The sequence below is a fragment of the Podarcis pityusensis genome, assembly GCF_964106645.2.
Source record: "Podarcis pityusensis genome assembly, chromosome: 14".
NCBI classification, from domain to species: Eukaryota; Metazoa; Chordata; class Lepidosauria; order Squamata; family Lacertidae; genus Podarcis; species Podarcis pityusensis.
The window spans coordinates 17,847,248-17,873,586 of record NC_138039.1 but is presented as its reverse complement, the minus strand read 5'-3'; the positions used below and the strand labels follow the sequence as shown (position 1 = coordinate 17,873,586).

The window sequence follows — 26,339 nt, the reverse complement described above, 5'->3', positions numbered from 1 at the left end:
AATGTTGACAGCCGGCTGCCTATAAATACAGGCCGGCTGAGCTGTTCGCAGTTAGTTCTATTCCAGCTTACCATAATAAAGAGCTACTTGAAGAAATCGCTGTGCCGGCTGCTATGTCAACCCACGACTTAACACTGGCGACGAGGATGGGATAGATGGACATCAGAGCACAGCCAGATGCGGCCAGCCTCTGAACTAAGCTGAATCACTGAGCTGAATCACAGAGCGAAATCACTGAGCGAAATCACTGGGCAGAACCAATTCAGAGCTGACTGTTCTGGCTAGAGCACTGTGTTCCATCCATCGCCCTTCACGCCGGCATCGGAATCATGGCTTCACTTGTGCCTCTACCGCCGTTTGCGCCAGCCTCTGAATCATGGGACTCCTACCTCGCTCGGTTCGACTGCTACCTCCAAGCCAACGAGCTGACAGCAGTATCAAAGGATCGGAAGCGGGGCCTATTCCTCAGCCTCTGTGGGCCTGAGGTGTTTGAGACGGCCCGAGCGTTGGTTGCGCCTGAAGCAGTCCAGGCAACACCATGGGACACGATCCAAGAGAAGCTCCGCAACCACTACGCACCAAAGCCGTCCAAGATTGCTGCCCGCCATGCGTTCTACCACCGGAACCAGGTAGAGGGGGAGTCAATCAACAACTACACCACCGCCCTGCGACAGGCTGCAATGCACTGTGAGTTCCGAGACTTAGACGATGCCCTGATGGATCGAATCGTCTGCGGGGTCCGGGACATCCATCTGCAACGGCGCCTCCTAGCCAAGCCAGACCTCACGCTACAGAAAGCCATTGAGGAGGCTGTGGCCTCAGAAGCTGCTGAACGCTCCGCCCAGGAGATCCGCAAGTCCAGCAGCCCGCGTCTTGCTAGGGAGCCAGTTCCGGTGCATCATGAAGAGGACAGCAGTGAGGAGGCATCCTCCAGTGAAGACGATGACGTGCACCAGACAAAGCGGGAGCGCAGGAAGTTCCAACAGAAGTCCAAGGGCCAACCGGAATGTGCTGGCTGCGGAGGCAACCATTCCCGTGCCAAGTGTCGATTCAGAGACACGTACAGATGGTGAGGCCCCACCTACACCTCCCTCACAAACTGCCAGCGTGGAGCCGAACCAAGCCGTTTCAGAACAGACTCAGACCACTCCACTTGCGGAGGCTCCACCCACAGCAGCGGATCCAGGGGAGTTGGTTCCAACGCCACCTAGGGTCGCACCACAGCCTCAGCGAGAACTGTGTGGCCCTCCGGACTTGGCTACCAGTCCCCGGCGGTCTGGCAGAGTTTCCAAGCGCCCAACTTATTTAAAGGACTATGTTGTTGGACAGGTATCACTGTTGGTCTAAGTATGGGAAATGTAACCGATATGCTTTTGTGCTTAATTGAACCATTACGCGTAGTGCTGTATATAAGGAAACCATTACGATTGTAACTAACGCCTTATCTCGGTGGGGAGGGGTGTTATGTAGTGTAGCTTCACCCTGGGCCAACAGGGGGATACTGTATATAGTTTTCACTCAGGTCTGTAGATAGTTTTCACTCAGGTCCGCGGCAGTTATTTTAGGCGGGAACTCTGGGCTGTTGTGGTTACAATGTTGACAGCCGGCTGCCTATAAATACAGGCCGGCTGAGCTGTTCGCAGTTAGTTCTATTCCAGCTTACCATAATAAAGAGCTACTTGAAGAAATCGCTGTGCCGGCTGCTATGTCAACCCACGACTTAACAGGCTGCACTCAGAAAAAGGACACCTACCAAATCAGGAGCCTCGTCAGGCCTAATTAGGCTCATGGGCTAGAAGTCCCCAGCACTGCATTAAAGTGAGGCATACTATCCCAGGGTTGGCTTAGAGCATTACAATAAAATTTGTTGTGCTGAAAGTTCTGGTTTTCTTACTCCCTACATATAATTGCATCTCCTCCCCTTACAACTTGTGCTGTAAAGCTGCGATCCAATTAATACCATAAGCATGCCATGGGGGAGGGGGAGGGAGAACAAAGCTCAAAACCCTCTGATGTTTCTACAGGCAGCTGCTTCAAATGCTGAAGAGGCTAGCCACATTTCATTTCAGATTTGAAAGTGGAAAGGTGGCTTGCCTCTTCGGAATGCAGTGGCTGAGTCAAAGAAACCTCTTGCTCTTTGGCATCTTCCTGTGCAATAATAACTGAGGTCTTGGGACTAGTTGAAAACACACCAGGGACTAGCGGTGGTTCCCAGAGCAGCATTTACGAATTTGTCTGAAAGGAAGCCATGTACAGCTTCTCTTCTTTGGTATTCTCCACCCATACACCCCACTTCATCATCATCATCACCACCACCATAATAATAATAATAATAATAATAATAATTTCTTATTTATTAATAATATAATTTATAATAAATAATTTCTTATTTATACCCCGCCCATCTGGCTGGGTTTCCCCAGCCACTCTGGGCAGCTTCCAACAAAATATTAAAATACAATAGTCAATTAAAAAAACAATATTAGTTAAATCTGGCATACTTTGCAATGCTCAATTCTAGCAATGCCATCATCTCAGGGACCATTCCACACCCTGTTTTTCGGCACACTGCAGGGAAAAAAAACTGATGGGGATGCATTATGTTGCAAAGGAGGGAAATTCAGTGTTATCAGCTACTGTGGGAAACAGAATACTGTACTGGACTAGCTAAGCCTTTGGTCTGACCTACAGGGCTCCTTTCTTATGCTTTATTTAGGGGAAGAAAGCTGAGCCTACTATTCAGCAGTACAGTAGCAAATACTATACGTGCATGGATATTATTGAGACCTCCCAGTTCATTCATTCACTTCTATCCCAATATGTGGTGCTGGGGAAGCAAAAAGGCATCAAGGGACACAACAGTTAGTTTTGAAAAGAAAAAAAAACTAGAAAAAAAGTCCTGAGCTGCTCTGATGCTTGAAATAGCAACTTGATCTTCACAAAAGAGCAGGGGAAGATTTTGCAGTCCCAGTGGCAACAAGCACTATCGACTACAAATCGAGCTGCCATAGGAACCATGGCTAAGTTACATGCAATGGGTAACCCAACCTACTTCCCTCCCTGGGACAATCCTGTATCTTGAGCGGGCCAAAGTAGTAGAAGAAAAAGGCATGTGTTTTTAGGTTTGCAAAGTGGCAGTCCACACCCCTGGGGAATTTCCACTCAGCTGCTCGTCTGTTATCAGCTATCATGCACATCACTGATGCTCCTGCATAACCTCATAATTAACATTTCAAATCCAGAATATGACGAGACAAAGCGCCACCAGCTTCCTGGCCTTATGATCACCCTGGGAAACTAGGAGGGGGAAATTGCCAGGCCAAACGCAAAGCAAAACAAAGCAAAACAAAACAAAACAAAACAAAACAAAACAAAACATGGCTTCTTGTACTTTCAACTTGGAAGCAATAAAGCTGTGGAATGCCGCACCAGGGGGCTGAATAAACAGGAGTTAACTGCCTCTGCAACTTAAGAGCACAGTCCTACCCATATCTGCTCAGAAATAAGTCCTATGGGATTAATTTCGGATTGCCTACAGATAACTGAGATTAAGCTTGTGGCCGACTCTCTGTGGATTCCAAGAGGACATCCTATCGTTGGGCTAAAAACAAACAAGGGATGAGCATGTGCTTCCGTTCCTCCCCACAACCTTGGGCCAAGAAAGGAACCATTATGTGAGCCCCAGAATTTGTTTTGAGTACCAGAACTGAACTGAACTCAAAGCCCTTCCAAGCAAACATCCACGGCTGGCCACCCTCTCTTTCCCATCGCCTTAGCTTACTTCATCTCACTAGTATCATAGCTGTCAACTTTTCCCTTTTCTTGCGAAGAATCCTATTCGGAATAAGGGAATTTCCCTTAAAAAAAGGGAAACGTTGACAGCTATGACTAGTATAATTTGCAGGGAGAGCAGTCATTTCCTTCTTCTTTCCTTTCAAAACTACTTATTATCCTTAGACACTGCAGTATAAGAAAAAGAAATCACAGCCAAACTATAAAATGCAAATAGCTGAAAACCATAAAAACCAACAGGAAATGGGACAAAAAAAAACCACAGGTGAGATTATTACACATTACAGCTGATAACAATTTGCATGCCTTTGCCGGCACAACAAATAAACTGACATTAGACTTTCCCTGTCTTGCTAACTGGACAAAAGAGTCAACCAAGGTCAATCAAATTGTTTTCTGCCAGGATGGTGGATGTCTCCCAGTATCAGATGTTGATGTACACAAAATAAAAAGGGTGGCCAGACTGCACTGTGGTTCATAGGGTTTGATTTGCCTTTCATGGTTCTTATATTATTGGTAACCTTCTCTAACAGGGCAATAATCCAGCATCTGTCATACCATTTATCAACAGAAATTTCATTATCCGCTTTCTAGTAATGTGAAATTGTGAGCTTAGCGTCTATTAACATAATATGAATGTGATCTTTATTGGGTAGGGCTTCATTAGTGAGGTCCATTTTCTTGCTGCCATTCTTGGAATATTTCCCAATCTCCTCCAGGCACCTATGTTTATCTGCTTCGAGGCACAAAGGGATCTGCCAGCAGATCTGGATCTACTTTCTGCCTTCCACTGACCAAAAGCAGGGCCTGAAAGGCAACAAACTTTTCAAACGTGGGCTAAGCAGCAGCCAGCAGATTCTGCCAGCCTGAGAGAAGTGGTTGTGCAAATCAGTCACTCTTTCATCCTAACGGACAAACAGCCAAGGACACTTTGCTTACCTTTGGAGAAGAAGGTGCTGACCATGAAGCTGAAGGAGATGGATGCGATGGAGAAGACTGTCAAGAAGGTAAACACCAGAGTGGGGTCACTATTTGTGAGCACCGCTCCCTGTTTGCTCACCTGCAAAAATCAATACCCTGCGGTTAGTCCCATTATCTACTCAGAACTCAGCAGCAACATACAGACTAAAGAAACCTTGAAAATGGAAGGCAGAGTGTGCTGCCAACCCTGATGTGCGTGTTAAGTTTCAATGCCAGCTGGGAGATGCTCACCTTTACGCAGAAGAGGATGGTGACAAAGAAGTTGGAGACCAAGAGGAAGAGGAAGAACATGAGGAACCAGGCACTCCAGTGCAGCCAGTTACTGAGGCCCATCATTCGCATGTACTCCTGCGGATGCAAAAATTCAGCATAACCTCATGCAAGCCACTGGGTTCTTCTAACATTGACTCCGTCCCAACATTATTCATCCCTTGAATCCCATAGCCAGTTTCTCCCTTCCAAGGAGCACTTATGAACGTTTATAGTTCTTTTCAGCAGATAAGGGCAATCAGCAAACACTGGACACATTCTTCTGCCCAAGTGTGTCTTTTCTAATCTTTCAAAACCAGTCGTACCCCTTCAGTTCCATGCAAAAGATAGATTGCTCTTCAGTTTTCCTGCTCGCTGTAAGATCACTTACTGTTTCCAAAACATATGCAAGCAAGAAGAGAGCAGCTACCTGCCTTTTTATATGAAATATGACTTCTTTAAAAGTATAGTGCAGATGGGACCTCAATCTCTTTCCAAAAATGGATGGAAGCCAAGGGTGGTATCCAGCTAAGACCTACTCAGAGAACACACACTGAAATTAATGAACATGACTAACAGGTCCAGTGGGTTTACTCTGAGTAGGACCTAGCTGGAACCAACCCTATGATTCTGTGGGAATAATAAATTCTGGGATTAGACTCCCAAAGTCAATAGGAGTTTGGTGCAACTGCATATTCAGCTATACACATGGCAGATGCAGAAATCCACACAGATAGACTTGCTGCCTAGCCTGGACTGCCAGAAGCACTTATCACTGCATTACCTTCAGCTTCTTCTCTTTCTCATGCACCACAGCACGGACTATGTTGAGCGAGGTATAGGTGAAGCTCAGCATGAGCAGCAGGGGAAGCTGGTTCTGAATGGCCAGCACAAAGAGGTCATTGACGTAGGGTGGGTAGGGAAAACGGCGAATGACCACCATGAACTTTTCCAGCAGACTTTCCACAGAAGTGTTGGTGTGGGACTGCAGGATTGCCTTGTCCACAGCATGCTGCACTGCCAGGAAGCCTTCTCGGTAATACCCTAAGGAAGCAAGAGGAGGGGGTCAGAAAGGACATCACAGAAGTTGTCTGATACTGAGGCCACATTCACATCACAAATCACTATCATACCACTTTAAACAGTCATGGCTCTTCCCTCCAACCCCCCACCAAGACTTCTGGGAGCCACAACTTGTTAAGGGTGCTGAGAGTCCTCAGGAGACCCCAGAGTGGTTCTACAGACAATCTCTCTTCACTGTGAAATCTGGGAACTGTACTAACTCAGTGAGGGGAATAAGGGTCTCTTAACATCTCTCATCACTGCTCAGTGGTGCAGGCACCTCAGGTGGCAGGCTGGGGACAGCCGCGGGGGGCAAGTCAGGGCCCACAGGAAGGCACTGCTTGCTGCCTCCTGCACTTCTTTTTCTTCCCCTCCTCTTCCTCCCCCTGCCTGTTCCTCTCCAGCCTCCTTTCTGCCCCCCTCCAGGCCTGGATTAAAACAGCTGGAGGCCCAGGGCTAGGAGGTCTTCTGATCATGAGAAATAAAACCTAGTCCTCTTCTTTATCTGCTCAATGGAAGTAGAATGTTGCTGAATTTTCGGCATTGATTAAATTGTTTACACATTTATAACCTTTAATAATTTTACAGAAGTATGGAATTAATGAAGACATTCACACTGAACATTCATAGGGGAATCATACCTATACTATAACATTTCACTATATACAAAGTCAGAACAGTTTCCTTCGAGCTCTTTTTGACGCAAACTTCTCTATTATATCATTAAAATCAGGAAGTCACATTTTATCATTTTCTAGGCAGTAGAATGCTTAGATCAGACAACCATTCTGTTTGTAACCATTAAATACAAGAACAATCTGAAAATTGCTTCCACATTTGGAAAAGTAGTCCAAATTTTCTCCTGAAATATTATTTGATATATATCTTGGTGGCTTTTCAGCATGAGCCTGTACAGGTGGGAGTGCAAAAGGTCATCTTTGGATACTCTTGCACCAACATCTCAATGCCATTGTGAATCTGTTCCTTGGTTGCTTGCAGTTTCAACAAAAATGAAAAATTGCCAGCCACACTCCTATTCACTGTTGCTCTTCTGCCTAGATTGGCTTCAAGAGCATCCATGACAGGGATAAATGAATTTACCCTAAACTTATCTCTTGGAGAAAGTTCATCTAGGACTATGGGTGCTGTCCCATCATTAGGTTCCCCCCCCTACTTTCTGCCTTCTTTTGAAAGTTTTGTACTCTACATCCGGTACAGTAAATTTTGCTTGCTATTCATTCTCATCACAATTTGCCAAATAACTCCCTGAGGTATGTGCCTCCAAGTAATCTTGCTATGCTTTGATTCACTCTTCGAGTGTTGATGAGAGCATTTGTCCACACTTGCTTGCTTAAGTGTGTTAGCATAGAGTTCATATGATTTTTAGAGTTTGCACAAGATAAGCCTGATGCCAATCAACAAATCCAGTAGAAGCTAAAGCTGTAGCTGAGGAAGTTTTACTAGAGAAAAGTGTGCACACCAAATTTTCCCCGGTCTCCTGCAGTGACCTCAGGCCGAGAAGGAGGGGAAGGAGGCGGCGCCATTTTCTTTTTTGCCTCAAGCAGCAAAACATCCTGGGCTGGCCCTACTCATCATCCTAAACAAATTACAGTTCCTAGAATTCTCTGGGGGAAGCCAAGGCTGTTTAAAATGGTATCATAGTATTTGGGTCCTGCCTGATGGTTTCCCACAGGCATCTGGGAGAAGGGGGTGCTAGACTAGATAGGCCATTGGCTTGACCTAGCCAGCTCTTATTATGTTCTTACAATACAGAACTGTTCCATAAACAAATCAAAATGAATGCTCAATAAAAATGAGATATAATCTAATCCCTGCATAAACTTCGTGTAAGCAAATCAGGATGAGTGCTGAATAAACAGGTTACAGGGAGGTCAGCGCCTCTCAAAAAACGACCAGGCTCCCATGCCCTGTCTAATTAACTGACTTATTTTAACTGTGGGGCTATTTTCCTCCATTCCCTTCCTCTTGCCTTTGCTTCCCATGTCTTACACTACAATCCTGCAGGCAAGATAGTGCAATTATTGTTAGTAATCAACAAGGAAGGCTAAGTTATAGTAGGATGTTCGGACTCTAACAAAATATGGGAATTTATTTAAAACAAGCAACAAGGCTTCAGCCCAAACAAAGCCTGTAAATCAAGCAAATACATCTCACATGGCAAACATTTGCATAACTTCTTATGCCAGTTACTGAAGTTCAGTGTGGAATTACAGGCCTAGCCGCTCCCACAGTTTAAGGCCTATTAGTTCCAGCACTCTCTATGATCTCTACTCACCATTATAATTACATACTCAATCGCCAACCTAGTATTTTATTACAACAACGAAGTAATGTCTCACCATTTACATCACCTCAACAGTTTATACTATTGGTGGTATATAAATAATTCTGCAAATGCATAAATACATGAGGACATGAGACTTAAAAGGTCACATCCACACCAATGCATTTAAAGCACATTTAACACACATTTAAAGTGCATAGCTTCCCCCAAAGAATCCTGGGAACTGTAGTTTACCCACCCCAGGGCTGCAATTCCCAGCACCCTCAACAAACTACAGTTCCCAGGGTTCTTCTGGGGAAGCCTTGGGTGCTTTAAACGTATCATGTGACTGTGATCAAAAGCTGCAGTGTGCTCTCTGGGATCCTCAAACCTCTTGGAAACCTAAATTCCTACAAGTTAGAATCACAGCTGAGATATTATCTGTAAAATTTTCCATCTCCGCCAAGCTAAGCAGTTGGCTCCTTACCTCTCTCGCCCTGACCTAGCCACTGTGAGCCACGCGACAGTCACCTCCAGACTGGATTATTGTAACTCGCTCTACGTGGGGCTGCCCTTGAGACTGACCCAGAAACTCCAGTGGGTGCAGAATGCTGCAGCGAGACTCCTTACGAGGTCTTCGCTGCGAGATCACATTCACCTGGTGCTATACCAGCTGCACTGGCTCCCGGTGGAGTACAGGATCAGGTTTAAGGTGCTGGTTTTAACCTTTAAAGCCCTATACGGCCTAGGACCCTCGTACCTACGGGACCGCCTCTCCTGGTATGCCCCACAGAGAAACTTACGGTCTTCAAATAAAAACATCTTGAAGGTCCCAGGCCACAGAGAAGTTAGGCTGGCCTCAGCTAGAGCCAGGGCTTTTTCGGCTGTGGCTCCAATCTGGTGGAACACTCTGTCACAAGAGACCAGGGCCCTGCGGGACTTGACATCTTTCCGCAGGGCCTGCAAGACAGAGCTGTTCCACCAGGCCTTTGGCCAGGGCACAGCCTGACTCCCTCCCTAGGCAATCTTCGCGGAGCTCTGGCCCAATGGGTGCCAGTGGCTTGAATTAATTAATTTTATAATAAATGATTTTAGAGTGTTGTTTATGCTGTACTTTTGTACTGTTTCATTGTTGTTAGCCGCCCTGAGCCCGGCTTCGGCTGGGGAGGGCGGGATATAAATAAAATTTATTTATTTTTTAATTATTATTATTATTATTATTATTATTATTATTATTATTAAAATCTTGAGCCACCTTGAGTCCATGCCAGGGGAAAGGGCAGGGTATAAATCAATATCACCATCACCATCATCTCTGTATTTTCTTTCCAAGCCCCCTATCCTCCTACCCCCATAAATTCTCTTCTATTGTTGAAACGACATATCCATGCAGTTTACAGCTAGACCTAAGATGTGCATTTAAGCCGCCAAATGTCATTGTGTCTTTGCAGCAGAAGAATTTCACCAACCCTGTTCCAATTAGGAGATGACTAACACGAAAACATGCCAAGCCTAGGTGCCGGCAGTTCTGCCAACTCTCTGCAACTGCAGCCATTTGTTAAGCTGCTAATTAAATGCATTCCGCCGCTCACTCCTCCAGTGTAAGTGAGCCAAGGAGACAATGAAAGTGGGTTCGAGAGAGAGGCAGGCGATGCACACAGCTTGTCCTTTAAATGATAAACAAGTAGGCAGCTGGAAACGAGACCTCCTGCTTCTCACAGCCTGTGCTGGCCAGCGATGCCCTAGTTTTGCGCTGGTGCCTGCCACCAGAGGCTTCGTGGAGCAGCATGGCTGTGTGTGCGCAATGCAGAGTGGGCCTGCTTTTAAGCCGTTTCTAGTTGCTTTGGAAAAAAACAGCCATTTATGGATTGTGTATTTACCCAAAAAGCCTTGCTTGCCATCTGATGAGGGGAGCCCTCACCCACATCTATAGCCACACAGTTCATTAAGTTAACAGCACAATTTGTTCTAGGAAGATCATACATCAGCTATGACAGCTGAATGCAAGTTCCATTTTTTAAAATGGGGGGGGGGGCATCATATTTTTATCTTTCCTCCGAGGATCTCAGGATGGCTGCAAGATTCTACTCACTTCCATTTTGTCTTCACAACCACAACAGCAAGAGTGGAGAACTGGTGACCTTCCAGGCATTTGTTGGACTACAGCCTCCATCAGCCCTGACTGAGGGCTAAGGGAGCAGGAGTCCATCTACATTTGCAGGGCCACAGACTCCCCAGTGGTAGCTGGTGCCCATTAGGACTCATAGGGCAGGAGGCAAGGAGACTCACTCAGGGTGGAGTCAGAGTCAATGACAGGTGGAACCAACTCTAGTTTTGTCTCCATCCTCCTAGCTACTGAGCTCTACAAAGCCAGGTGGCAATAATGCGGTAAAATTGGGGACGTATTGCAAAACAATTCAGTGTATTATTATTAGCATGCAAGGTCCTAAATGGCCTCAGATGCAAGAACCTAAAGTAACACCATCTCCAATAAAAACCGCAGAACAGAATACATACTCAGACAAAAAAACATCAGCCTGGTAGATCCCTTTGGGGAGGGACCATTGTTCATGTCACAGATAACTTCCTTTGCACACAAGACGTCCCAGGTTTCATACTTGCCATCTCCAGTTTAAAATGTACTAGGCAGCATGGAATATGAGAAGCCTCTGCCTGAGAACCTCCTGAGCTACTGCCAGTCAGGGGAAGGCTGTGCTAATCTATGGTGCTCAAAGAGTCTGACCTGGTCTAAGGCAGCTTCATCTGTTCCTGTGCCCTGATACCCATGTAGTTAACTTTCTCCATGAACTCCCAGCCCAGAGATTACTCACCTGGTGTCCCTCCATCGTGCAAGTTGGGTTCTCTGGGTCCTGGTAACTGGAACAGCGGGAAGAGGTAGCTGGTGTGCCAATCGCGGTCCAGGTTAGGGTTCAGGCCTGTCTGCTCACTCCGAGGGGCATTCCTAGGGCTGTATTTGAAACGCAGTCGGTAACTCACCTGCAAGAGGAATTAAAAAATTTAAAACCCACATAACAATATAGAAAAACTGGCAAAAGCCAATCTCCCAGCAAACAAATCAAAATGATTACTCATTACAGTGGAACCTTGGTTCCCAAATGGCTTAGTTGCCGAACAATCGGCCCCTGAACGCCACAAACCTGGAAGTAAGTGTTCCGGTTTTTGAATGTTTTTTGGAAGCCAAACATCAGACACAGCTTCCGTTTGAGTGCAGGAAGTTCCTGCAGCCAATCGGGAGCTGTGCCTTGGTTTCCGAATGGTTTCAAACAGACTCCCGGAACAGATTAAGTTTGACAACCAAGGTACCACTGTAAATAGCCAATATCATCTAAACTCCCTGCAACAAAGCAAAATGAATGCTCACTATAACAGGCCGTCTGGAAGCACCTGCTAATTAACTGTGCATTAATAGCTGCCACTCACTGGCCAAGTTAAATTTTCCAAGATGGCTCCCAGCCACACATGCCCACAAAAGTCCCCCACCCCTGCTTTATCAACTTGAGGAACCCTGGGTGAAACCTGCCCCCGTAACACCTTACCTGCAGTGGCAGGGGCTCTTGACTGTGAGCTAAGAGGTTTTCGAAGACAATGCCAGCCAGAACATTGCCAGAGCGGTTGTCAAACCTGATGTAGTCTTCAAAGGCTTTCTCAGAAGGGAAGCCTCGAACTGCAAGGAAAACAAAATACACAATGAGTGTGCGAGGTGGGGGGTGGGGAACAGGAGCGGCAAGGTGTTTCATTCAAGAAGTGGTGACTGGTGTCTATGGGTTTTTGTAGGGAGGAAGGCAGAGAGTCCAGCAGCAGGTGGAACCAGATCCAGTGACAAGCAGAGCCAGCTAACTCCAGACTTTCCCCCATCCAGTGGCAACTGGTGCCCATTGGGACTGGTTGAGCAGAAGGTAAGGAGCCCAGCAGTAGGTGGAGCCAAAGCCAAAGACTAAGAAAGAACACCAAGGGGGCGTTATGCTACAGAGGAGCAAACATTTGCACATGCAGACAACCTGCCTAGTTCCTGACCTTTGGTATTGATTTCCAGTGCCTTCGCCACAGTCTCCACGATGCTCTTCACAGCCGTGTTGTTAGCGGGGACATAGGCCAGCTCCAAGTTGTATGGGTGCCAATGAGGGGAGACAGGAAGCTTAGACACCAGAAGGCTGTGATAGGTGGTAGCATTCGGGTGGTCAACCGCCTGTACTCTGTGACGGAGGGCAATGAGGATGGCAGCAAACAACAATGGCAGGCAGATCTCTATGATCGTGACCAAAATCTGTCGCTTCTGCAAAACAAACCAGGTATATGTGTTTAGCTTGGCATGGAATCCTTTCCCCTGGGTGGGAAACGGCTGCAAGTGTAGATCAGGTGTTGCTATCCATGCTGCACCTCCAGCAAGTTACTCTTTGCTGCTGCTAGAACTTAAGAATTGACATGCTGAGCCATCAACGAGGGGCTGTCTGCTAGCAACCGACATGAGAACAGGCCTTCTCAGCACTGGCTCCCTGCTTATGGAATGCTCTCCCCAGGGAGGCACATCTGACCCCATTGTTACCTATCTTTAGGTGCCAGGTCAAAATGTTTCTTTTATGCCAGGCCTTTGTTGTTGGCATTCGTCTTTAATTATCTATTGTGCCCTTCAGTGGGTGTGACGTTTTAGCCCTCATTTTTTTTATAAATTTGAATGTGTTTTTAGCTTTAAGTGTGTTTTAGTTCTATGTTGCTTTTATTGTATGTGCTATTTTGTTGTAAATCACTTTGAGTTACATTTTGTAAAAAAAAGTGACTAAGTTCATTAATTAAAAATATTAATAACGATGACGACGACACAACTTTCTGTTTCTGCAGTAAATTATTTGCCAACTTATTGAACTATTTCTAAAAAGCAATTCCAGGGCACTTAATTTTCATCTTGGCCATTTCTCTTTCATACCTGTAATCAAGTGAGATTGAGACCGTGTCCAAGGGATCACCTATAGATCAAGTCCAAAGAGCACTGTAGCATCTTTGGGACCAATAACCTTTTCAGCTTAATAAACTGAGATATGGGGATGACTTGCTCCTCTGCATGTAGCCATTTCGTGCTTCCTTTGAGCTAGCAAACAAAGTACAGAGAGCCAGTCTCTGCTCATGCGCCTTTACAGCAACTGCAGATAGAACTTGCCAAGGCATCTAGATCTTCACCCATGGAGAAGAGCTGCCAATCCAGTCATAAATACTGTAGACATGCGATCAGGAGTGACCACAGCTTTTGTAACTGCCTTACATATGTATTACTACACTCTACATATATTACTACACTCTACACAAGACTTTGCAAGCAGGTCAAGTTACAAGAAATGGGGCTCTGGGGGTGGGGTTGGTTTGGATGAAAAAGGTGGGTGGTATGGGTGGATTTATTCATTAAGTAAAGTACAGGCAGTTCTGCAATCTCCAAAACAAAAACAAACAAAAACGATAATGGTTAAGCAATGAATTGCCAAGGAAATTCATAAAGCATTTAAACCATTTGCCTATTCCTCCTCTTTGCTGGGTCAATGTGCAGTGTACGTAGGATTTCTTGTACCTATCAGAGTGGGCTAGGAATCCCATACATTCACATAACAGGCTGGGATCAAGCGGAACCTTTTCCTCTGCAGTCATAATGCAATTCTCTCACCTGTGGCTTGAATCAGGATAAATCACATGGACACACTACTTGAGCCAGTTACCTAACAAATGTCAGGATTTCTGTGTATTGTGGGATTGGTGCATGAAGCATTCTCCCCCCTCCCCTCACAGCATCCACATGGCACTGACAGCATCAAAATGCCACCCTGTAGCGCACCCCCCCAATGAATCAGAATTTACCCCTTCCATGGAAAATCCAGTAAGCTCAAGAAACTTGTTTGCCAGTAACTTGTTTGCAATAGGTGAATGACTTGTTTGAAGTATTAAACCCTTGCCTGGAGCTGCCTTCTGTGAATGGTCATTGCTTATTATATAATTGTTACTGTCAAACTTCAGTCTTAATAATCTGGATTGTTGGTACTCTAGGGTTTGGCAAATTGCCCTCCTTGACAAGAGTGCTTGTAAACTAAAAGTATCTAAATGGCAGAACTCAAATGAACCTCCCCCCCCACCCCATATGGCATGACGTAATTTCTTATACAAAAACGGAGGCACATACTCACTCGGTAACACTAGTATATATAAAATGTCTGGCTCATCTATGACTTTATAGAACCTTTATTCTCAATGATGGAATTCACAGGTGGAGAATACATTGATTTTTACATATCTTTATTATTTGTGAAGGGAATATTTGTATGAGTTAATATTTTATTATCCCTTTGGAGATATCCCTTTGTACTTTTGCCCTTCCTGGTTTTGACACTTTATGGTTGACATTTCTCTCCCTCTCCCAAGCATGTGTATTTATACTAGCAACACAGGAAAATGCTTCATGCATTGGGTAATTTAAGCTATTCTCCACTAATTTTGTTATATGTGCCACAAGATTGTTGTTTACACCAGCGGCTCCCAAACTTTTTCCCCCACTTGAAAATTCCTGAGGGTCTTGATGGAACAAGGAATAATTTTTCTGCCTGTTGTAGCAACTGTAATGCATTGTGCTAGATGCTGTATGATTTTAATTGCATTTTTATGGATGCCACTTGAATAAAGCCTGTGGTTTGGGAAGCCTTGGTTTATGCTACCTTTGTTTCATATGCAGTGTACAATCATCATTGGGAGGAAGTCACAGCTCTGGAGTGGAGCACATGCTTTGAGGCAGAAGGCTCCATGTCCCTCCTGAGCACCTCCACCGAAAAGGATTTCAAGCAGCAGAGCTTGGAAAGGTTGCACACAACCCTTCAGAAGCTTTGCCAGTCCCCTGGTCAAGGGGGATTGATGGTCAAGATGGACTTGGTATAAAACCAGCCTTCTATGCAAACTGACCTCTGATACAGTGCAGATGAGGCAGATGAGTTGTGCAACTAACACAGGGATACGCAATTGTAGGCCACCACCTTATGACCTAGTGGGCTCTTTGATTCGCAATGGAAGATCCATTTACACCTGACAGGTGCAATAAGAGAGAGACTAAAGGAGATTAACCCTGGCAAGGGATCATAGGATTAGTCCATGGCCAAAATCTCAAGTAAGCATCTTTCAGTCCAGCCCACAGAGACATATCAACATTTAATACAAAGGAAAACAAACACACCTTAGTTAGATATGTTTGCATTGCCCAAGTTTTGTACGAGCTACACAGGAAGAAACACCTTCCTTCCCAATTGTTCGCATTGGTTATTTGCTTTGCTTTGCTCTTGAAATAAGGCTTTGTTGAAATTTTATTATTTCATTTATCACTAGATCAAGATGGCGAACAATTCCCAAAGTGGTTTAACAGTCAATCCCTCTTCCCAATGAACTCTGGAAACTGTAGCACTATGAGGGGAATAGGGGTCTCCTAACAACTCTCAGCAGCCTTAACAAACTACACTTCCCAGGAAGCAACGACTACTTAAAGTGGTATGTCACAGCTTTAAATATATGTACTGTATAGTGCAGATGGGGCCTTAAAGCGAGGTACATTGGCAGCAAGAATGCAGAGGTCTGACCTCCACATCTCTGTTCTCCATTTCCACCCTCTTGCCCATGTTGAACGACTCTCTGTAATCTTACCTGCAAGATGTAATTCTTCCAGAGAAGAAGCCCAAACTGCCGTAGCAGAACCATCTTTCACTTCGGAAGGGAGGAGCCACAAGCTTCCAGGACTCTGAGGAAGAAAATGGTTTGAGCTTTCAGTTAATCATGCAAAGCAAATTCACAACCAGACAGTCATTTTATAGAAAGACCTACTCCAAGAAGTGTTCTGCTGTCTCCTGTGTTGGAAGAAATGGGCAAAATTACAAAACAAAGAGTTGCATGTCTCAAGAAGAGCCTAGGATTAGAGCTGGAAAATACTCTAGATACTACACTTGATCTTAGCCAAAAGAGCTGGAAAATATTCTAGAAGCCATTTAGCTCAAACTGTCATCACCTTGGCTACTGGAAGATTCAGGAGAGATAAAAGGAAGTACCTCTCTTCACATATAGTGCGCAATAAACCTATGGAACTCACACCCACCGGAGGAGGCGATGGCCAGCAATTCAGATGGCTTTAAAGGAGGATTGGACAAATTTGTGGAGAGTAAGGCTATGAATGGCTACTAGCCAGGATGACTATGTTCTACCTCCATTGTCAGAGGTCGTATGAGAGAATAGCCCCTGCTAACTCCAGCATGAAAGCCCTGAACAATAGACTTGGGTGTAGATTCATAGGAATCCCGGCAGCAAAACTGATGCAACAAAATAGCCTGCTTTAATAGGATGTAAGGCAAGGCAAGTCTGAACTCGCCCTGCATTCAGGAGCTGACCGGAATCAGATATCAGTAAATTCCCTTTTGGAGATAGATGTTTCCTAATTCAGACAAGGACTGAGAGAGAAGATGAGAAACAGAACCTGCAACAAAATGCTGCAGTTTAGATCACACACATCATATGGGGACTTCCAGTGAGGAAAAATGGCAGGCACCACAGCAGCAAGCAGCTCCTGAAGCCAGCCAGAGCCAACTGCACTACCAGGCTGGCTCTGGGCTGCTGAGGCTGCCACTGTCACGTTTCCCAGGGACAGATTTGCAAATCCGGGGGCATCTGGTAACCCTACACCAAACATGCTGTGACTTCATTGGGTTGGGCTGTTCTTTGCTGGGAGTGGGGGTATGTGTGTGTGTGAGAGAGACACCCACCCCTTCAGGGTTTTTTCCCCCTAAAGGATCGTTGTTTTTCCCCCCTAAAGGATCGTTCTATCATATGTGGTGGGAGTGTAAAAAGGTGAAATGCTTCTGGGAGATGATATATAATGAGTTGAAAAAAATGCTGAAGTATACATTTATAAAGAAACCAGAAGCATTTCTTTTGGGTATTGTTGGAAATGAGATAAATAGAAAAGACTGTAAGCTTTTTTTATACGCGGTAACTGCAGCAAGAATATTACTAGCCCAAAAATGGAAGCAAGAAGAATTACCAACGTTGGAAGAATGGAGGATGAAATTAATGGACTATGCAGAATTGGATAAGCTAACAGGAAGGATCCGAAACCGGCGGGACCAGAGGTTCACCGAAGACTGGACTAAATTTATAGAGTATTTGAAAAGTATTTGTGATGATCAAACTACGTTTGTAGGTTTACAAGAAGTTCTGTGAGGAGTAATTTAAGAAATATTGTAAAAATGGAAAGAGAGAGATGATCTGTTAAGAAATATAAAGGCAATATTATGTTAAGAATTGCAGGAGATGTGATTATGACGGAGGATTATCAGGGGAGCTGAAGGAAGTCTAAATAAGAATATGTGTGTAATAATTTGTGTGGTATGTTTTTAAAATTTTGTAAGCTAAAAACTAATAAAAAAATATTATTAAAAAAGGATTTTTGTGCTTCTGTAAACTTCTGGCATTTTGCTGAACATCTTCCTTCTGTCTGGGTGGTGTCATTTTGGCTACATTAGGATCAGCGCCAGCAGAATGAGCTTGTTACGAGTTATGTACGATATTTAATCTCTGGAACTTAAAACATTACACCAGTCCTCCATGACAAGGACTGCTTCTCTTCCAGAAAGCGAAGCAGAGAAGAACTCTTCGGTCACATTCGTACTATGCATTTAAATCACTATGATATCCCTTTGATGGTCATGGCTTCCTACAAAGAACTCTGGGACCTGCCGTTTGTTAACAGGGGTGGGGCTAAGTTGTTAGGAGACCCCCTATTCTCTATCAGAGAGCTATAGTTCCCAGAGTTCCCTGGGAAGAAGGACTAATCATTAAACCACTATATTAGGGAACACTGTTTCCCAAAAATATGTATTTAACTTCTCCTACTGAAGGGGCTCTTCCCTAGGCTGCAGATTTAGGGCTGGAAGGTACTGGTGAAAGCACTCTTGGGTCTCAAGCTATTTGGGGCTTTGTACGCTAGTACTGAGGGACGCGGGTGGCGCTGTGGGTAAAACCTCAGTGCCTAGGGCTTGCCGATCGCATGGTCGGCGGTTCGAATCCCCGTGGCAGGGTGAGCTCCCGTCTTTCGGTCCCAGCTCCTGCCCACCTAGCAGTTCGAAAGCACCCCTAAGTGCAAGTAGATAAATAGATACCGCTTTATAGCGGGAAGGTAAACGGTGTTTCCGTGTGCTGCGCTGGTGCTGGCTCGCCAGAGCAGCTTCGTCACGCTGGCCACGTGACCCGGAAGTGTCTCCGGACAGCGCTGGCCCCCGGCCTCTTAAGTGAGATGGGTGCACAACCCTAGAGTCGGACACGACTGGCCCGTACGGGCAGGGGTACCTTTTTACGCTAGTACTAACACCTTGAATTGGACCTAGTAGCTCAAAAGCAGTTGGAGCAATAGTACAATGAAAGGCGGTGCTATGATCTCCATTTGCTGCACAGTGCAGTACTGTAACTTGGAAATCGCATTCTGCAGTATCTCCAACTTCTAGAATATCATCCAGGGAAGTCCCATGAAGAGTGCATTACAGTACCTGGGAAATTATTAGAGCATGAATCTCCGAGGCTAAATGCTCTCAGTCCAAGAAAGGCTGCAGCTGGTGAACCAGGCAGAACAGGGCAATGTAGGGAAATCTGTAAGTCCGAGAACTTCTGATCTGGGATGCGGTCTAAAAGGCTGCACTCAAAAGGTCAAGGGGAAGGGAGACATTCAGTCCAGTCATTCCAGATGCTACATTGATCAGGATCAAAGCACACCATACATTCATCCCACCACAGAATACATTTGTACCATTTTTTATTTTGCATGTGTCTGTGTCTTCTATATTTATGCAAAGTACATTTATGCAAAAGGGAAATAAAGTGGAATTTGATTACCATGGGCTTTGATTTAAGCACAGGCTCCTTTTTTTGTAGTGTGCAGGCAAAATGAAAAACACTTTGTAGAACCAATAATAAGAGGCTTATAAACTCCGACGGCCTGAGAGACAGACGGCACAAAGCTCCGCAAAACGCATCTTTGCACAACTAGACTCCATGTCCGGAGGCAACAACAAACAGCCATCAGAGGTAAAGGTCAGCAACAGTTTCAAAAATAAATAACAAGAGACCCAACAGATGAAAACATCTCGCTCCCTAAAAAGTACCTGAAGCAAGGAAATCTCTTATGGGCCCCAAAGCCACATCACGGAGTGTGTAGGAACTATATGTTGTAGACCACAATGATATATTTTTATGATACAGTGGTATATAAATATTATTTTACAAATTACATACTGGCATTGGCCCATGTGTTGCTACATCCTCAGCCTGCCTACTAGTGGCAAGCTCATCTAACACCAACATCACAGGGGGCAAGAGTTGCAGCTCAGTGACAGAGCCTCCGCCTTGCATGCACAAGGTCCCAGGTTCAATCCCCAGCATCTCCAGGTAGGATTGGGAGAATGTCTCCTGCCTGAACCCCAGTAGAGATGCTGCCAGTCAGTGCACACAACACTGAGTTGATGGACCAATTGTCTGACTCAGTATAAGGCAGCTTCCTATGATCTTATGCACTACAATAACCCAAGAATTATTTTGAATTCTTAATTATCTGTTGTAAGAAGAAAAGAAACCTCCTACGCCTTTCCATAACAACAGAAACCGCCCTCTTGTCTTTCAAGTCAGCTTAGGGCAGCTTACTGAAGAGGAAAGAAACACAACAGGCTAAGAACTTCCTTCTGAGTGAGAGGAGACAGCCCAGGGCTTGGGCAGAATAGGCTCCAAACAACATCTCTATCTTCACCTGTGTAGTGTCCTGCAGACCAGAAAATGCTCTTTGCAACACCTAGAACATTATACAGTGGTACCTTGGGTTACAGATGCTTCAGGTTACAGACACTTCAGGTTACAGACTCTGCTAACCCAGAAATAGTACCTTGGGTTAAGAACTTTGCTTCAGGATGGGAACAGAAATTGTGCGGTGGCGGCACAGCGGCAGCAGGAGGCCCCATTAGTGGTACCTCAGGTTAAGAACAGTTTCAGGTTAAGAACGGACCTCCGGAACGAATTAAGTTCTTAACCTGAGGTACTACTGTAAAATGCTTTGTGGCAGGAAGTTCTCAGGTGGTGTATAGTGGTGTAGGAAGGGGGGTGCGGTGGGTGCAAGCCGCCCTGGGTGTCACCACCCTGAAGGGGGTGACAAAATGGCTATGGGCTATGTAACACAGTGGCTTGGGCACCTGCAGGCTCCATGCTGCCCAAAACAGCAGCGTGGGGCTTGCCTCTGCCCTCTGCCTCTCCCTCAGCCACCCTACAGCTGGGGGGGTGACGAAGCTCGTTGCAGCGCGCCCTGCCCCAGTGCACCCTGCTCAATGGGTGGCTTGTCCCGCCCCTGGGTGGAAGGTGCACGCGATGCTCCGGGTGCCTGAGCGGCTAGCTACGCCGCTGGTGCTGGTTGCACCGATTTAGCAACACACTCAGGACTCATGGTCTGTGACAGGCCCCTTGGTGACAGGAACATAGGAAGCTGCATTGGCCCATCTCCAGTACTGTCTGTTCTAGAAGCAGCCATTACCTCCTACCTGTTCTGGGATCTTTGGCCTGCAAAGCAGCATCTGCTGCTACTGGGCTAAAGGTCACTTCCAGACAACCTGTTTAATGAGCAGGCATCCCAATTTGCTTGTAAGGAGAGCAGATGATGTTGCATCAAGCAAGTCTTATCCCTGTCTAGTACATCTCCCCATCATTTTCCTTTTTGCACAAAATCCAGTCTTTTAGACGGGCAGGGTTCTTTCACAAGAGCTCCATACAGTGGTACCTCGGGTTACATACGCTTCAGGTTACATACGCTTCAGGTTACAGACTCCACTAACCCAGAAATATTACCTCGGGTTAAGAACTTTGCTTCAGGATGAGAACAGAAATCGGGCTCCGGCGGAACGGTGGCAGCAGGAGGCCCCATTAGCTAAAGTGGTGCTTAAGGTTAAGAACAGTTTCAGGTTAAGTACGGACCTACAGAACGAATTAAGTACTTAACCTGAGGTACCACTGTATTTGGTTTTAAGTGTGCGGTTTGAGAGTACATTCACACCATACTTCTAAAGCACTACGATACAACTTTAAACTGTCATGGCTCCCCCTAAAGAATTATGGGAGCTGTAGTTTATTAAGGGTGCTGAGAGTTGTTGGGGAACCCCTATGCCCCTCCTAGAGCTCCAGCTTCCAGAGTGGTTTAACAACCAACTGAATTGCAGCTCTGCGAGCGAAGTAAGTGTGGCCTAGCAACTTTCAGCGCCCTTAACAAACTACAGCTCCCAGAATTCTTTAGGGGAAGCCATGACTGTTTAAAGACATATCATAGTGCTTTAAACGCATGATGTGACTTGAATTTGCCAGGATAGGATTGAATTCCAACCCAAAACTGTGAGAGTCTGGTAGAGCCCAGTAGTCTAATTCCTTGCTGATCTTCACTCATCCAAACAGTACATACTGGAGAATTAGCAGAGTCTGCACAGAATGGGTAGAATTTCAATGCAAATAACTTACCCAGATAGTTCTTGCATCTGTAAGGTTAGTGCTAAATAGCATAATAAGCAACAAGAGGCTGTTTGAACAAAGTCCAACATTTATCTTATTATTTATGCTGCCTGGGTCAGCTCAGCTGAGAACAGCTAAAGTGCTACTTCCTAACAATACGAAATTTGGAAAGGCAGCACCAGTCAGGATCCCTTTGAAAGTGCACCTTTCCGGAGTGGTGGGACAGATAACAGATCCCGGGCGAAAGGCAGAACACAGTTTTTAGAATGGCAAGGGCTCAAGCAAAGTCATGTGCACTGGCAATACCTGTGCAACTAACTGGTCTAAATTGGACCAGATGTCTACAAAGCAGAGTACTTTGAACCCTAGCCCAGAAGCCTGTGACATTGTGTTGCAATTAAGCAAGGCTAAATAATGTACTGTAATCATGCAATGCAATTTTCTCTTACCGGACTGCAAATCCACAGCATGGATGTAACACCCGCTCAGGTGACACCTATTGCCAATAAGAGCAATATTACAAAAAGTTTAAGGGAAGAGCCACTGAGGGATGAAAACCTGGTTGAAGTAACACCAATGGGAAAAGCTCTGTGGTAACAGCAGCCTTTAAAACTTTGCATCTGCTCAGCAGTATTTTATCTATTATTTTGAAGTTCGGCTATACTTTCAAAATGACTGTGCGGTGGAGGAGGAGACTGGGATAAATGAAGCAGGTAATGTTTAGCACCCATGCACTACATTTGCCAGCACTGACAGGTTGCAAAGTTTTTAATTTTGATTGTTGTGCATTTTTAATACCAGAGCCTTTCCTGATCCCAGTATAGCTATTTTATGGCCTATGAAAGTCAAGTGCTTTGGTCCCTCACTATAAATCACAACGACTTCCATAATCTTCCTGAAGACATTTGGGGTAAATAATTTTTCTATTTCGCAGCTGTTATGTTTCAGCATACTGTGGGTTGAGTACAGTGTTTATTTTCCCAGAATATGATTCTAAGGCTCTTGCGTAACAAGTACTTAAGAGGTTATAAATCCTAAGGACTTTGCTGGGTTTGCAGGTCATTAACCAGTCGGAAACTGATACAGTTCCCTGAGGTGTGCCAGAGGCAAGCTTCACCCTGCCCACATTATTTTTTCACCAACACAAAGGGATAGAAAAACTAAAAGAGCAATAAATAGAAACTATTTTTAAAGAAGGGAATACCATGAAGATGATGCTCAAGATCTCAAGGCCAGGAAGGGATGTGAGGCTTGCCCTAAAGCACCTTCTGATGCAGACTTGGCTGATATGTCGGGAGAGTTCAAGGGGCGGCCATTTTGAAGTCGATCCAGTGGTTAATTTTCATGATTGAGGTGGGATGAGGATATCATCCCACTTCTTTTCAGGCAGAAATAGTCTCATCTTTGTTGCAGGAAGAGAAGTTGCCAACTTAAATAAAGGAATAGCAGCTTGCCCAAGCCCCCACTAACATCAGACAATTCTGCTATCCTCCTTCCACAACACAAAGGGCAGCTTTCCTCTTATTGATTTAAGCGGGTACCCATGAACCGACAAGAAGCCTTAATGTTACCTTTTCCTTGTCTGAAAACCAAAAACGCCCTCATCAAAGAGATGGGCTTCCAGAGACAAAACCGCAATAATCTCACTTTAAGCCTCAAACCACCAGAGGCCCAGGCTTATAGCATCGAAGGAAACCAGACAAATCAATGAAAGGCTAACAAAGCACCATCTCTGATCTTTCGCAAGACAAGGATGCTACAGAGGCAACAAGGGATATGAAGGAGGAATTTGATTCAGTTTGCATTTAAAGGCAAACCTACCGAATCCACATTTCCTGAAACAAAACATGAACTGAAACACAGCTATCCTTTGAAATTCACATCTATCCAAATGCTGAAAGCAGCGTGCACAAAAATGAATCCCATCCCCTGTTTTAGACATGATTAGGAAGGGGGAAAGAAATTTAATTGTTTGCACTTAAAGGTGAACCTATTTAATTTTCACTTTCTGAAATAACACACTAGCTGAAACACAGACATTCTTTGAAATTTGCACTTACCTGAATTTTGTAATGCAGCTCTCCAGCTAAGTAAAGTGTACAAATATGCACACAATGGGGGTAAAGAGTGCATAAAAATGCATATATCTGTGAAAGTAACATGCTAAAAAGCATTACAGTAGGAAAAACTGGTTTGGGGGGGGGATGTGTGTGTGTGTGTGTGTGTGTGTGTGTATAAATTAATACTATAATGCTGGTGAAATTTCATAAGGACTTTATTTTATACTGCAAACCGATGTGGAAATGTAGAAAACTCTACATAAGATTGGGAAAAAGAGAAACTGAGAGCAACTGAAACAGACAAATCCACCCACTTCAAAAGACAACACTTTGCAGGTCTTTGCAGCCTGAATTGATTTGATCTATGAAGAGATCTATGAAGATGATCTATGAAGAGATCTATGAAGATGGCGTGCTCTGGTCCATGGGGTCACAAAGAGTCGGACACGACTAAAGACTAAACAACAACAATGAAGAGATTCCCATGGCAAAGAAGCAAAAGCAGAAAGAGCAGCTATCCATGCACAAAAGAGTCTTTTCTGTGGCAGCACCCTGCTTGTAGAATCACAAGAACAGCTCCACCCCTGATGACAACAGGAGTCAAATAAGCAAGATTTCCACAATGGAGGCTTCCTCTCAATGCAAAGAGGGATGTCATTTTTACCAGGACTGTGGCACAGGGTGGAAGGGATAGACTCTCCCTCCTCCATCGTTCCGATTCTGCTCCTTCCGTCTCCCACAACCTCTGAGTGGAATTCACACAATTAACATCACATCTACTCAGCCCTGAGGCTCAAAAGGCATGCATAGGAAAGCAACCCAGATTATGCCCTGAGTTCCGTTACCTTGGTTCATTATGCACATGAACATGCATAAATTTATTCTGCATAAATAATCTGTTCTGCTAGTAACAAGGAGAGGTTAAGTGATATGTAAAACCCTCAGTATTAATAGCTAGAATCCTTTCCTGCGCAGCTCACCTAACAAGAACCACCCATGCAGGTCTCTTCATCAAGCTAACCTTTGCAGGACTGAGGACTAGAAACTTGCCTTTTAGAATAAAAGCAGTCATGCTCTGGTGCTGCTGTTGTGGGTATGTAATGCATCTCTGCATGTAGTCAGAGGTTTCTACACAGTCATACACAGACACACAAACTTCTCCAATCTCTATCCAAACAAGCAAGAGGCATTATTGCAGTTCGGAAATGCCCTCCAGCCAGTCAAAACGCTCAAAGCAGGACTGGTGAGGAGTGGAGCCTGGGATGGTCCAGAGGGTTGAAATTTGGAGGTCTGCATTAGGGACCTGGACTTGAGATTCCCCACACTTGCTTTAACCAAAAATGCCATGTGTTGAAACCTGGGAAACTACTGAGTTATGGACCCACCAGCTGGCACAGTGGGGACAGATCAGGCTAGAGAGAAGAGCAGTGCTGCAGCTAGGTAATTTTAGACCCCCTACTTCTTTAGAAGGTATTATTATTTATTGATTTATATACCGCTTACTTGCCAAACATAGTTATGTTTTTAAGTAATGTGTATAACTTCACGTTTGGGGGGCTCATTATGCTGAATGAAATTTGACCTTCTGTTGCAGAGTTCCATGGCCTCCTGACCAGGAATTCTCATGGGCAAAGTCTTCCATTTCTGTCAGCCCTAAAGAAGAGATGGATCCGTACTCCCTGGTCTGTCCCTTGTGGAGCTGGGGATCCTGAAGCCCTTATCTTCTTCCCCAATGAGACCCCTCTGCCACTAGATTCTCATTACTGATCCAAAAGCTCCTCAGAGGATTAAGAGAGCCCTAAGGAAATATCACCACATCTTGAAACCCCGGGGCTTAGGAAAAGCCAGCAGTTGTAGGGGAAAGTACTGCCCCTTTAACTGACCAGGTATTCCGTATTCATGAGGTAAGCTGGGGCTTCTAGCAATTGAATACCTAATCATGTGATAAAGATCTGCCAGTTATTAAAGGACATTGCTGAGACAACATCTACTTTATGTCTCAACTGCAGGCTCACCGGCTGTGGTCCTGAAACTCATACCTTGATCCCTCTCCAAGGTGCTGATCTTGCCTTGTCTTGCCCCCTGGGAATGACTGGCCTCCCTTTGCTTGGGCCATCACTTAACCACAGTGGTGGGAAACCCTATGGATTAGGACACAAAGTCCTGACCTGACAGCACCACTAGGAATGAGACACATGTGCACTGCACATGTTGAATAGTTTACCTCTACTTAGCCCTTCATAGCCATCCTCTGGGCTCACCTTTGCCTCTTCACATTATGTGTAAGCTCTGCATTCTCAGCATCAGTAACACACTGATGCAATAGCTAGAAATTCAAAGGCTGCTATAAGTATATACAGCACTGT

The 26,339-nt window shown here is 45.0% G+C and overlaps 1 protein-coding gene across 2 annotated transcripts in view; it reads right to left on the bottom strand.

Annotated features, from left to right (window-relative positions):
* The window catches only part of ABCA3 (ATP binding cassette subfamily A member 3), a 72,586-nt gene that overhangs the window by 34,455 nt on the left and 11,792 nt on the right, over positions 1–26,339 (bottom strand). For both annotated transcript variants that reach the window (XM_080981910.1, XM_080981911.1), the window contains exons 2-8: positions 16,046–16,139; positions 12,404–12,662; positions 11,926–12,053; positions 11,200–11,365; positions 5,807–6,066; positions 5,005–5,121; positions 4,732–4,852 (exon numbers count right to left, since the gene is read on the bottom strand). In XM_080981910.1, coding sequence (XP_080838036.1) covers positions 4,732–4,852; positions 5,005–5,121; positions 5,807–6,066; positions 11,200–11,365; positions 11,926–12,053; positions 12,404–12,662; positions 16,046–16,099 — 1,105 coding nt within the window. In that variant the 5' untranslated portion in view covers positions 16,100–16,139. The remainder of the gene's footprint in view (positions 1–4,731; positions 4,853–5,004; positions 5,122–5,806; positions 6,067–11,199; positions 11,366–11,925; positions 12,054–12,403; positions 12,663–16,045; positions 16,140–26,339) is intronic.